At 38.7% G+C, this 15,069-nt stretch overlaps 1 protein-coding gene across 2 annotated transcripts in view; it reads right to left on the bottom strand.

The window, feature by feature from the left end:
- adp (WD and tetratricopeptide repeats 1) overlaps positions 1-15,069 on the bottom strand; it is a 273,490-nt gene that overhangs the window by 195,164 nt on the left and 63,257 nt on the right. For both annotated transcript variants that reach the window (XM_090383632.1, XM_090383640.1), the window contains exon 4: positions 5,930-5,976. In XM_090383632.1, the coding sequence (XP_090239758.1) occupies positions 5,930-5,976 (47 nt within the window). The remainder of the gene's footprint in view (positions 1-5,929; positions 5,977-15,069) is intronic.

Genomic DNA, 15,069 nt, shown 5'->3' with positions numbered 1-15,069 from the left:
ATTCGTCAAAACAAAAAAATTATTCTTTTCATGGATAATGCTGCATCTCACCCGCACATTGAATTGTCCAACATTCAAATCGTTTTTCTGCCACCAAACACATCCGCAGAGTGTCAGCCCTTGGATCAAGGGATAATAAAAATTTTTAAACTTCACTACAGAAAACATGTTTTAAGACATCTCATTGCAAACATGAATGATGTAACATGTGCGAGTGACCTTGCAAAGAAAATCAGCATCCTAGATGCAATTCAGTGGATTTCCTCTTCAGTAAACGCAATTAGAAAACAAACTGTCATGAACTGTTTTGTAAAGTATGGCTTCTCAAACGCAAAAATTGAAGTTGTGAACAGCAATGTGGAGCACCAAGAAGAACAAGAACTTCAACATCTATTGATAATGTACGATACTTCAGCTACAAGTGACCCTGGCTACAAAGATATAGACTCGAACCTCACTACAGAAGATGGTGCTCTAGATATCAACGACATTATCATTGATATTTTTCAAGAAGTTCCTCATGAGGATGAAGAAATGGAAGGAGGTCATTCTGTCGAAGAATATTAACGACGAACCACCGATGAAAATAGAAGAAGTGCTCATACAAATCAATCATTTAAAAATGTTTTTCGCCGTTGAAGAAGAATACTGAAGGACTTTCGATGGTTTCTTCACTCCAAACAAATGTTGAAAACAAAATTATCAGCCGGAAGAAGGTGAAGAAGAAATAAGTGATTACTGTATGTATTTTTCTTAAGATAAAGTCATAATATGCATAGCACAATTGTATGTATAATATTGTGCAAAATCTGTATATATTTTAATTTTACATTAAACGTTTAACGATTTTTCTTTCTTTCTTTTTTTTTTTTTTCTCCCTCAGACTTCTTGTTAGCGGACACTTCTCTCTAATGGACAAATTTTCGTTCCCCATGGCTGTCCGTTAAAGGGAAGTTTCACTGTATAGGGATTTTGCTAGCAGAGACAAGGAGGTGATTATCCCTTTGTATAAGGCAAGTCAGGCCACACCTTGAATAATGTATACAGGTCTGGAGGCTTAATTTTAGGAAGGATGTAGAGTTGCTAGAACGAGTACAGAGAAGGGCAAGATTGGTGAGAGGAAAAAAGGGGTGTGCTTAGGAAGAAAGGCTTAAGTTCAGCAAGTTGCAGCATTTGGAGACTAGGCACCTGCGAGGTGATCTGATTGAGGTCTATAAGGCCTTGAATGGTTTGAGCAGGCTCCATGCTGAAGGGATATTTCCACTTGTACAGACTAAGAATCAGAGGGGGCATAGATTCAAATTGAGGAAGAACAGTTGTAGAACAGATGTGGGGAAATCTGCCTTTAGCCAACGGGTAGCTGATTGCTGGAACAGACTTCCATCTGTTGTTGTGGAAGTTCATCGCTTAAATAAATTTAAGGCTGAACTAGACAAATATTTGGAGTGACCGGATGGGTGAAATGGGAAGGGTTTTTTTTTTTTTTTTTTTTTTGGCTGATGCTGTACAAGCTTGCTTTCTTGCATCATATGCCTCAACTAATGCTAATGTTAAATTTCATTTAGGTAGCTTAAATTTAATTTCACAAATGGTTAAAAGTTTTGTCAGCAGTATAATTTCTGTAATACTCTGTTAAATTTAGGTTTTGTCAGCAGTTTAATTTCTCCAATATTTTGTTAACATAAATTCTGTAATATATTGTAAATTTACATTTTGTAATCTTTCTAAAGTTCAAATTTTACTTAAATTATGGTTGCTGCATAGGGGACTCAAACTGAAATGTCTGTCGGCATTTCCAATGTGAATCAAGACTTTGTCATTTGTATAACCTGTGGCATGCATTCTAATCTAGTAAACAGACCTAGCTCAACTGACAATTCTTTCCTTTGCAACCGATGTACTGATCTCAAATTACAACTTGGTGTGTTTTGAGAATTTGAGTCAACGAAAAAACGAGTGCTTGCCCTAGAAATAAACGCAACTGAAAGCTTGTCAGGGACTCAAGTATCTCCTAACCTGCCAAGTGATGGACCCGATTCGGATCCATCACTTGGTTTGATTCGGATCCCAGAAAAGAATAGTAAAGTATACACTGCTCTGGTTGAAGGTGCTCTAGTTTTATTGAGAGACTCTATTGACAGGGAAACAGGTAACAATTTTTGTAATAAAGATAGGTGATCTAGAACCAGTGTTTTTGCCAGAAAAAACAACTGATGTTAGCAACAGATTGCCAGATTTTGAGGCAGGTAAAGAGAGAATTATTATTCATATGGGAACTAACAATATTAAACGCACATGACCTGACCATCCATTTTCAGCATAGTTCTAGATTTATCCATTGGATAAATATAGGACTATGCTGAAAAAATGCCGCAAGTTTGCTCAGAATGTGTATGTGTCTGCAGTTCTGCCCAGACACGATAGCAGGGATTATATGCTGAAAGCGCTGTGGATTAACTCAATATCTGAGGAAATCTGCAAGGGATTTTTTTTTTTTTTTTATCAGCATGGACAGCATTTGTACATAGAAGTCAGGAGTGTTGTCAAAATGACTGAATTTGAACTCCAGGTTAGGACAACTAATGCTGATATAACAGAAATGCATAACAGAAACATAGTGCCACCAGGAGATTGATGATTACAAGTTCCACTATGGTATGTATAATGTATTTAGGAAAGATAGGGAAGATAGAAAGGGGTGGAGTCTGAAGTTATGTCTGCCAGAACAGAATCTGTGTGGCACAAGTTAGATGGAAGCAAAGGAATAATGAGAGTGGAAGTAATCCACAGACCAGAAGATTGTGAAGAATATGAAGAGTCTTTACTTGCAGATGGAATGGGGAGGCAAGAATGAATGTCTTTAATTTGTCACAGATTGACTGGAATAAGCGGGAAGGAAACTCACTGTGGAAAAAAAAAAAAAAACTTTTAAATAAACTAGATTATTATTTGTATCAGCATGTTAGAGAAAGTACTAGCAATGAGAATATTCTTGACCTCATCATTACTAATGAATTAGATGACATCACTGGGCTCAAAGTACATGAACCTTTGTCAGGAGGTGATTGTGCAATCATCAGTTCAAAGAAGACACGAACGCATACATATCTTAAAGAAAATACTGCAGGAGTAGGATGCCGAAATGGGTGAGTGTAGAGCAGGCTGGTCAAATAGAACATAAAAAGATAGCATGAGACAGTTACAGAGTGATGAAAATTACTGAAACTGACAACAGGTACAAGTTGATCTGTAATAGTACCACAAATAAGGTAAGGGAGGCCAAGGATGCATATGAGAAAGCATTGGCAAAGAGAGCAAAGAATGGGGACAAGGAATTTTTCACATATGTGAATACAAGGAGGAAGAAGAAGAAAGCTAATCAGATCGGACCCTTGTGCACTGGGTGTGGGAAACTCTTAGAAAACCCAGCTGATGTTGCAGATGAACTGAATAGATACTTTGCATCAGTCTTTACTGAAGAAAGACCCTTCATGCTAAGAAGAGGCTGTACAAGTGAGGCTGAGTCATATGAAATTAGTGATGTCGTAATTACAGGTGATTGTTTATTAGAAAAACTTTTGAGCATAAAGGCAAGTAAGGGGAGTTGATAAGCATATACCCCGTAGTATTGAGAGAGTGCACGAGTGAGTGTATTAAACCATTGAGGTTAATTATGAAGGTATCTTTGGATTCAGAGGAGATTCCTTTGGATTGGAGAGGTGCCAATGTATCACCAAGACATAAAAGTGGTTCTAAGAGTGAAGTTGGTAACTACAGACTGGCTAGTCTTCAGTGGAAGGAAAAATCTTAGAGATATTGATTAAGTGCGCAATCAAGGACATTTAGCATATGGCATTCTAAAGGACAACATAGCTTTGTTAAGGGAAAATCAAATTTAACTAACTTAGTAAGCTATTTAGACAGCATAACTCATGAGCTGGATTTAAGGAACAATTTAGGCATAGTTTATTTGGATTTTAACAAACCTTTTGACTCAGTCCCTCATAAGAGGTAACTGTATAAGCTTGAACAGGTTGGGATGTCGTAAGGTGGTTTCTAAGATGGATTGCTGGGTGACTGCAAGACAGAGGGTTGTGATTAACGGATATTTTTCAGATTGTGTAACATCAGGAGTAGGGTCCCTCAAGGATCAGTTCTTGGATCACTGTTGTTTCATAAATTTTTATAATTTTTATTTTTTTTTTCTTCGCGCTTTACAATCAGTCACATGGTTGTTTTTTTTTTTTTTTTTTTGCGATCTTCAGGGTTGCTGTCACTTTTTTTTTTTTGTTGTTGTTTAGCGTTTTACAGTGACTGTTTTTTTTTTTTTTTTTTTCCTTTTGCACCACGGGAAAATCTAAATATATATATATATATTATTTTTTATTTATTTATTTTTATTTATTTATTTTTTCTCTCTCTCTCCTCTGGAGTGGGCCCCTAGAGGAATCTGGCCCACCTTTTGGCAACATCAGGTGGATTAGAGTCTCGTATTGAGACGGTACGTGTTTAGCTGGGACTGGCCCACCTTCCCGTGGTGTGGACGAGTACCCAGAATCATCTGTCCAGGTGACTGATGCTTCTGGGTAGCCAAGTGGCCAGAACAGAACAACAGAACACACACATAATACACACAAACCGACGTCACACACATATCTGGCCCATTTGTAGAGATACTGATCTTCACAGAGATACGAGGCGGAGTTGAACTAACGTTCTAGGAGCCGCCCCTTACAAAAACACATGTCCACATGTTGTTTCATAAATGACACGTGCCTTCTAACCCTTCACGATGTTTCATAAATGATATTGATGAAGGGTTAGAAGGCATGATGTCAAAATTTGCAAATGATGTAAAGATTTGCAGTCGTTAATGATCAGTGGCAGCAGTGCTCCTTCAGGATGACTTGAACAGACTTCAAAATTGGGCTGAGAAGTGCCAGCTATGTTTTAATGCTGCTAAATGAAAGGTCTTACACTTAGGGAACAGCAACTCCCAAAAAAAAATTACACACTCACTTGGTGGGGTTGAATTAAAAACAGTGAGGAGGTAAGGAATCTGGGAGTAACAATATGTGCAGATATGAAGTTTTCTGAACAGCATAAACAGGCAGCCAAGAAAGCATATGGTGTTCTATCAATGATTTATCGAATGTTATCCTGTAGAGATAGGTAGGTCATAATTCCATTGTATAAGGCAATTGTAATACCACAATTTGAATACTGTGTTCAAGTATGGAGACCTCATCTGAAAAAAGACACTGAGCTTCTTGAAAGGTTCAAAGATAGGCAACTCGAATGATGAGATCGGCTGAAGGACAACTGTATGAGGAAAGACTCCAATTATGTGGGATACAGAGCTTGGCAACCAGGAACTTCAGAGGTGACTTGATTGAGGTTTATAAGGCACTGAGAGGGATTAGTAAAATGAATGAAGGTAGAATTCTCACTGATATAAAGAGTTCCAGAACTAGGGCCACAAATTCAAATTATAGGGGGTCAAGGTTTAGATTAGATTATAGGAAGTTTTTTTAACCAGAGTCGTTGATTGTTGGAACAAATTGCCTTTGCAGGTAATTGAGGCTGACAGTTTGAATAAATTCAAAGGTCAACCAGACAGTTCCTATGTGAGGAGAGAAACAATTTACATTTTCTTAGTGACTTTTTTTTACCAGTACAACCAATGGCTCTGGCTTCCTTGTACTATTTTCTCAATCTTGAACCAACACACGGGGGGGGGGGGAGACTATAAACAAAAAATGAAATGTCATATGAAAAGACTTAAGAAATTTTCCACTTATGTAGCACATATAGATACAATAAACCAAGTTAAGCAATTCTTTATAAAAACAGGGGTCGGTGAAATTGTATATATTATTATAAATAGTACAAAATAAGGTAATACTGTTATAAATTTTATCATACTTACTCTCCCCGTTCATTCCATTCTAGGCAATTGACACACCCTGTGTGACCCTAAAATCAAAGTAAATTAATAATTTATGCATAATAAAGCAGTTATAACTGAGATAATGAAAAAAAAATTACGCTTTTTTTGAATATTAATGATTAAGTACAATAAGGTTTGTTATTTTTAAAGATTGTACTCAGAACAATGTGCAACTTCTTATATCTTTTTACTATGAAACACAGAGTGGAATGGAAAATAAAAAAAAAAATAACAAGTGCAGTTAAAATACATAGTAAACAGTAATACAAAAGAGCTTTCAGACAATAAGTTGCCCTTCATCAGTTTTTAACCATTAATCTAAAAGTCTAGAAATAAAGAACCTATGTATGAGCGATGGCAGTCATGTATAGTGAACTGCGTTATGAAACAATTAGTTGCTAGAAGGCAAAGCTTGTAGCTGTGATGTATGGGAATGCCAACATATGTCAGCCATAAAGATGGTTGCTTCAGTAACAGGATGGACACAACATCCTCTGCTTCTGTTAAAGCAAGTATTAGAGCACGAGATGTTTAGTGACTCCAACCAGGCACGGTGGCAGTAATGGCAGAACCAATCGATAACCATGGCATTGCAACGTGGGTCAATGTTGTACTGGGCCAACCAGAAGTGCTCAGCAATGACCAAGTGTTCTCATCCACTAAATGAATGGCTCTTTTGTGTTCAGAAACACATTTGCTGAGTCTTCTGCTAGTTTCCCCGACATAGTAACTAGTGCAGTCACGGCAAGAAATGCAGTAGACTAGTCCACTCTGCAGCAAGATGGGAGCTGGTGTTTTTACTTTGGAGACGAGGGATCACAACTTTCTGCCTGGGAGTTGTAAGTACATTATCCCATGGGATTTTTAAGACCCTAGAAACCTGCTGTGATAGGTTCGGGTAGTATGGGATAAAGGCGGTCGTGGTAGAGTCATTATCGTGAATGGTCCTATGGGTCGCTACGTAGTCACGCTCCTGTGGGTTGCTACATAGTCACAGGCCTGTAGGTCGCACCTATCTAGGGTACTGGTGGGGTAGCCACACCTCGCAAGATCTGTCTTGACCCTAACAACCTCAGTACGCCTCTTATTCACAGAAATAGAGTGGGGTCCAGGCACGGGTTAAGAGGGCTCGTGCAGTGACAAGAAGATGGCTGCACGCGTGTGCTAACCGGTAGATAGTAAATTGGCCAGCACACATCGGTTGCAATTAGATTGTTGCCCTCACGTCAGACAAGGATATCCAAGTACGGAAGAGTATTGTCTGACTCCAGTTTCGATAGTGAATTTTATGAAAAACGACAGAGAGTTAAGGTGGTCAAAGAGTTGGTTGACCGAATCCCAGGGAATAACCACAAACATATCATCCATGTAATGACACCAAAAGGTAATGGGATCTGGTAGACCTGTAAATGCACAACCCTCCAATTCTTCCATTGTGATGTTTACCGTGACTGAACTAACTGGGGAACCCATGGCCATACTATGTATCTGTTGGTAAATGGAGTCACCTAACATGATGGCCCCACCAGTCAAGCACAGTCTAAGGCAGTTGGAAATGTCCTTTGAAGTTAGTGAGATCCTGTTGTTCAGGGTGTGGTCATTATCTAAAAGTTCCTTGGCACACACGTGATGGCTAGTTTAACAGAGATGGAAGTAAAAAGAGACACCACGTCAAATGATGGTATGATTTGATCATCCAAGATGGACAGAGCATGGATTCGATCTATAAATTCACGACTGTTGGAAATGGTGTTGGCAGTCTTGCCCACCAGGGGAGAGAGTAGGTCCGAGATGAACTTAGACAACTCATAACTCGGTAAACCACAACAGGAGACGATGGGTCTTAAGTTTTTTTTTTTTTTTTTTTGGTAGTTGTTGGCGCATCGGCTTCTGTGGCCATAATGCACCTCCCAAGGTTTTTGCAGTACTTTGATCCAAGCCCGAGGCGGGAATCGAACCCACGACCTTTGGGATGCCAGGCAGGCACTTTACCCACCCGGCTAGCCCGGTCGGCGGTTTTAACAGTACCAGGTTTTTCAGTTAAGAGGTCCATGGGCTTGTATTTGGTTTTTGCATTTTTAAGGTTGTCATATTGTCCATAAATAGAAGCCCATGGGCTTCTTAACAGAAATAGGTTTATTCTGAAATAATATTTATTTAATTAATGAAAGGCTATTTTTATTTTAAATAATATTTATTTGATTAATGAAAGGTAAAAATAGAAATAATTTTAAATATTGCAACAACAGAACAGTATGAAATTAAAAATTATTCTTATTATCTTAAAAAAATATAAATATATAAAACAAATAATTGCAAGAAGAGAATTATTTATATTAGTAATTTTCATTCAAAACATGTTGTATCAGAGCAATCCGGGTTGTCCATGATGAGTTATTTTACGTGATCTAATCCAATGTCTCTTGGTCCATCCAAATAAGAACTTGTTGCTTACTTTAAAAGCAGGTGGTATTTTAAGCCAAATTCTGGTGAGAAAATATAGTTTCGCAATGTGTTATAGGTAAGTGATCGGTGGTTATTTTGTTCCTTTTTGAAAAATTCAAAATAGTTTTTTTCTCAATTTCGGGATAAAACGCCTTCCTTCCTGTGCCCTCAAGACGTTTGTGTTTACATTTTTTAACCAGCTTCAATAATTCTGCTTCTTGTTGCAATCAACAGCAAAGATTTTTCCTGTCAATGCCTGTTTTTTGCGATATCGAATTTTGACTTTTCCCGCTTTTAAACATGTCACAAACCGTAGTTTTTCCTGGATAGTATACAATTTTTGCTTACTGGACTTTTTATTTTCCATTTTTAGGGTTAAATATTCTGACAACAAGTAAAGACGCACAGTTCTCGGCATCATTGCATCTATTGCAATGACATCTCGGGCATGCGCAGAGCGCCGATATACGGTACGTTAAGAGAAAGCGCGTTATTATTTGTCCCCAATAAAAGCCCATGGCCTTCTATTTGGAAAACAAAATCCTAATATAGGCCCAGATGGGCCTATATTTGGGTGGGCCTCTTAACGGAAAAACCCGGTACTCCTTTGTGGACTTTTGGTAGTCCGTATTGTCTACCATGGAAGGGTATTGTCTGACTCTGTGCCTCTGGCAGCCAGAGGCATGGAGTCAGACAATACCCTTCCGTACTTGGATACCCTTGTCCGACATGAGAGCACGCATTTGAGGACAACAGTCTATCGTAAGCCGATGTGTGCTAGTCAATTTACCAACTACCGGTCAGCATACACACGCGCGCCATCTTCTCAGCACCGCGTGAGCCCTGTTAACCCACACCTGGACCACTCCAGTTCTGCGGATGAGAGATGCACTGAGATTGCTAGGGTCAAGACAGATCTTGAGAGGTGTGGCTGCTACCCCACCAGTACCCTAGACAAATGTGACCCACAGGCCCGTGACCACGCAGCGACCCACAGGACCGTTCACGACCGCCTTTATCCCATACTACCCGAACCTATCACAGCAGGTTTCTAGGGTCTTAAAATCCCATGGGATAAAGTGCTTACAACTCCCAGGCAGGAAGTTGTGATCCCTCGCTTCAAAGTAAAAACACCAGTTCCCACCTTGCTGCAGAGTGGACTAGACTACTGCATTTCTTGCCATGACTGCACTAGTTGCTATGTCGGGGAAACTGGCAGAAGGCTCAGCAAACGTGTTTCTGAACACGAAAGAGCCATTCATTTAACGGACATAGAACATTCGGCCATTGCTGAGCACTTCTGGTCAACCCAGCACAACATTGACCCATGCTGCGATGTCATGGTTATCGATCGGTCCTGCCATTACCGGCGGCATGCCTGGCTGGAGTCACTGCACATCTCGTGCTCTAATACTTCCTTTAACAAAAGCAGAGGATGTTATGTCCATCCTATTACTGAAGCAACCATCCTTGTGGCTGACAAATGTTGGCATTCACAACTTTCCCATACATCACAGCCACAAGGTCACGTGCCTGTAGATCACACTTTGCCTTCTAGTAGCTAACTGTTGCATAATACAGTTTACCATACATGACTACCATTGCACGCACATAGGTTCTTTATTTCTAGACTTTCAGATTAACAGTTAAAAACTAATGAGGGGCAACATCCTGTCCGAAAGCTCTTTTGTATTACTGTTTACGTATTTTAACATTAAACCTATTTTAACTGCACTTATTTTATTTTCCATTCTGCTCTGCATAGCATAGTAAAAAGATATAAGAATAATGAATCCAGAGTACGTAGGCCTTTTCACTGATGTGCAGCTTGCTGCTTGTCCCTGTTGGCTGCATCAATAGCACAATTCATGTATAGCAAACTGTAATCAAGAGTACTTGATATTTTCATGAGCAAGTTGTCTTCTTTTAATTAGAAGTTAGAATAAAATTTAATTAACTTATTCCCACATTTCTAACCAACTAAACATAAGTTGTGGAGTCTGTTCTTATCACTAAAGAAGCACTAATACAGAGTATTAACTCCCACAGGGCAACTAAGACAGCTGGAGTTGATGGAGTCCTCCACTTCATGGTAAAGTGTCTCAGCCCTTACCTAATTGAATCACTCCAAGAAATTTATAGCTCTATCCTTACATGCAGAGTTTTCCCTGAGAACTGGAATAAGTACGCTGTAATTCCAATGCCGAAAATTACAAAGCCTAACCTCGTGGAGCACTACAGGCCAATATCTACTGCATCTACCCTGGTAAAAGTACTGGAGGAAGCTCTATTGCCAAAGTAGTCAAATCAGATATTGGCTGGGCAGCCTCAACAAATTCATTATTCAATAACTGCAAGATCAACAATTACTAACCTCCTCACAGTTCAAGCAAGAAAGGAAATTGCAATCATTTATGCCGACATAAAAGCAGCCTTTGATAGTCTGGATGTACATGCCTTACTTCATCTGCTCCAACATGCTTTCCAAATAAAAGGAAATTTGCTGAAGTTCCTACAGGCCATACTTACTTATCGGTCCATTTATTACCGTACAGATAGTCAGATCCTCCAACGCCAACTCCATGCAGGAGTTCCACAGGGTGGAGTCTCATCTGGACTCCTCTTTACTGCCATTATGATCCCATTCTGCAAGGGTAGGGATGATGTATGCACTTATGCAGACAATATTAAGATCCTAACATCCATCCAACCGTACATGACCAATAGTGCATTGTGTGAACAGATTAATTATAAGCTTCTGAACTTATTCGTGTACTTATACAAATTTGGCTTGGCCCTAAATCCGCAGAAGACTAATCATGGCGTACTCGCTCAAAAAATCGCCTATGCTCGAACACCCGAAACTTAAGGGCAAACCTATCCCAGTTGTTGAAATGCATAGAGATCTGGGAGTAACATTTGATACTAAACTTACGTTCAAGTCTTATATTGACCTGATTGTAAAGAAAATGAACTACTTACGTTGGGCAACAAAACAGCACCTCTTGCACATGAAACAGACTACAACTGCACAATATTTAAGAACCACAGTGTATTCAGCCATTTTTGTATGGCGCCGAATTGGGGGCGTCACAGCCACCCCTACCCACATTAGGAGAATATATGCGAGTGAATTCTGGCTGCTGAAGTAGGCACCATCTCCCTCAACAGTTAAGGACCACGCAGCTCTCTGAGCAACTTAAACTGCAGCATTTACCAGACATCAATTGCCTGGAAACAATTAATAACCACAATCAAAATGATGACTGGCACGATATCATCACCATGCTTCTGGCAGCTTTGTGAGTGGCACATCCCACCATCTGCATTAAGAGGCACAAAATCCTTGAGAATGAAGACCAACAGACTGAAGATGGCCAACAGGTTTATACCCGCCAGTGCGTTAGAATCAATTCAGTTCCTAACATATATCGGAATTGACTTACTAAGGCTCATAGAAAATTCGAAATATAGGAAACAAGCCGCAGTGTGGCTCGCTGAGACTACTGTTGCCTGGTAGTTGTGTGAATTTCTGTCAAAAACTGTGTACGCAATTGAATAGTGTATATCTCGCACAAGTTGATTCAGTGGATGTGATGTTAAGATGAACTTTTGTATTACAATTGCCAGGACTCTAGACAGAAATGTAGTGATGAGTAATGCAGTTTATATTTCATCTTTTTGTGTATATTTAACCTTTCTTGTATATTTTAGACATTCTTTTATTCACATTTTATGGTAATCTGGCATTTTCTGCCGTGAGGGGAATTTGTCACTTACCAATGTACACCTATATTTTAAATTTGGTAGGACAAATAAAGATTTATTTAATAACTTCATTAAATATATTAAATTAATGAAAATAAGAAATGAGGACAAAAAGTATTGAAAGCCACCATTTTATCACTAAAAATCTTTGCCTTGAATTGCTTGTGAGACACATGTTAGGTTTCAATAATCATGACTCACAGCCCGGCATCTCTCATTCCTGAATCATGAGTTTTTGCCATTGTGAAAAATTCATAAAATTGGCAATTTTTAAATCAAAAAAAAAAAAAATTCATAAAATTGGCAATTTATAAATCAAAAAAAAAATTTGATACACCATGTCAAGAATAAAACTCTTGCTTTGAATGGTAGTGGGGTTGGGTAGTTCACCGAATGGTCTTTGGAGAATTCTTGAAACTTACCAAAATAACAGTTTATCTGGTAAAAATAACAATTAATTAAAAAAAAAGAAAAAATGCCAAACTCTGTATAAAATAAATGTTCAGGATAGTAATAAAAGACTCACTATCGCCTCCTGTTTGAAGATCAGTAGCTAAGCCAATAGCAACATGATACATTTTGCCAAGAACTCATAATATATTTTAACACCAAACAGAAAAAAAAGAAAGAAAAACTTTGTCAAAGTGAGGGTCCTGGATCCCAAATTTACCAAAGGATCTTTGTTCCCAACAAGTTCCATGTACTGGTGCAAATGATACTGTTGGTGGAGTTTCACTCATTTCTTAGTTTCCCTAAACTTTCCTTAATGAAACTGTTATGCTGGTTACTTTAGAAGAAATGGAGATAACAATAAAATTTTTATTTCTAATTTGCAGTTAATTCTAGCAATATAGGTACCAAAAGATTTGAATGCACTCCAAAACAGAAAGAAGGTGAATTGTGCAACAATAGTTCTTGCAAATTTGTTCACGATTCAAACAAGTTTGTCGGCCAGCTGGTAACAACAAATGAACTTAGATTCATTATCATGATCTAGACACCAGACAACAGTCCATGGAATGCCATCATGAAGGATTTCCTTTACAACATGAAATTTTTAAGGGCACTGCCATCAGTTTTTTGAAAAAGGAGTGATATTCATCAGTTACCTTCAAAAAAGATGAATTTATTATGGATGAATTTATTATGGATGAATATTATTCTTCCTTGCTACAATTGTAAAAATTTTACATGACAAATGCACTTGGTTCAGGTAACCAAGTGCATTTGTCATGGTAACCACAGAGGCAATCAAATATTCATTAGTATCAGTAATAGCAATACTAAAGAGCAAGGAAATCGGAGGCTAATAATGTGTTTTCCTCTTCCCATATGCACTGATGCAGCAAGCACATCAGTTTCCTCAAACCTGTTTCAACTAGCCATGGAGGCAACTTATTCTAATGATTAACAACTTTTTTTTTTTTTTTTTTTTTTTTATGAGAATCCCAAACACGAGAGGTATTAGAACCTATAGTACTTAGTACCGTGCTTGGGTTTGAGGTTAAGAAGACGAAAGAAGATATTTGTTGACATTGGACTTGAACTCCTGTAGATTGTAATTTTCAGGAAATATGTATGAAGGAAGGTTGTTCCAGAAAACGGCAGTTGAATGAATAAATGAGGAAGATGAAAAGTTGGTTCTGTGGGTTTGAAGTTGGACAGTAAATGGATGTTGGCTGGTGGCGGCACGTGTTCGGACTGTTTTGAAAGAGAGAGCAGGAATTATAGAAGCCAATTCAGAAGAACAGTGCCCATGGAAGTATCTGTAGAAGAGGCATGCAGCAGAAACAGTGCGTCTATGAGAAAGCGAGTGGAGAGACTCTGTTAGAGATGAATCAATAATTAACCTAACTGCCCTCTTCTGAATGGAATCAAGAAGCCGGAGAGAGGTTTTGGGGGCACCACCCCAGATATGGGAACAATATTCCATGGCAGGGCGAATTTGCGATTTATACAGAGAGAGAAGCTGTTTGGAAGAAAAGTAATGCTGAGAGCGAAAGAGAAAACCAAGTTTTTTAGATGCAGAGGAAGCAATATTTGTAATGTGCTTGTGCCAAGAGAGATTAGAAGTCAGGGTAATCCCCAAAAGAGATATATCATTTTGCCTAGAAATCGGAGTGTCACTAAAGATAAGCATAGGAGTAGAAGAATCCTTTTTGCGAGATATAAGACAAGACTGAGTTTTAGAAGGGTTGAAATCAACTAAGTTGTCTTTGCCCCACTGGAGAATTACCTGAAGATCGGCATTTAAGGAATTGGTAGCAGATTTTCGAGAAGTTGAAGCTGATTGAGCAGGACAAGGTTTCTCAAAATGGAAAGTTGAATGCAATGTGCTATCATCGGCAAAACTATGGATAGGATTTCCAGTCAATGGAAGAAGGTCATTGATATACAAGAGGAAAAGAGTGGGGGAAAGAACTGAACCTTGGGGGACACCGGCATTAGTGGAGAAATTAGAAGACAGAGAGCCATCTACCATCACCCTCAGTGAGCGATCAGAGAGAAAACTGGATAACCAATTACTAAAAACAGTTGGCAAACCATAAGATGGAAGCTTGTTTAGAAGACCTTTATGCCAAACACGATCAAAAGCCTTTGAGATGTCAAGAGCAACTACTTGTGTTTCACCGAACCTTTCCATTGAATTAGTCCATAAATGGGTAACATAAGCCAGAATATCTCCAGTGGATCGACACTGACGGAATCCATACTGGTGATCGTTGATCAGACGGAAGGTTTCTAGGTAGTTTAAGAATTGGCGGTTAATTGATTTCTCCATTACTTTAGAAACAGTAGAAGTAATAGCAATGGGACGATAACTGGATGGGAGGGATTTGTCACCCTTTTTAGGAACTGGCTGGATATGAGCAAATTTCCAAGCAGAAGGAAAAACACCTTTGGAA

The sequence above is a fragment of the Mastigoproctus giganteus genome, chromosome 1 (assembly GCF_048544385.1).
Source record: "Mastigoproctus giganteus isolate SK-2022 chromosome 1, ASM4854438v1, whole genome shotgun sequence".
Classification (NCBI taxonomy): Eukaryota; Metazoa; Arthropoda; class Arachnida; order Uropygi; family Thelyphonidae; genus Mastigoproctus; species Mastigoproctus giganteus.
The sequence above is the reverse complement of the archived record's forward strand: the minus strand, read 5'-3'. Positions and strand labels throughout refer to the sequence as shown.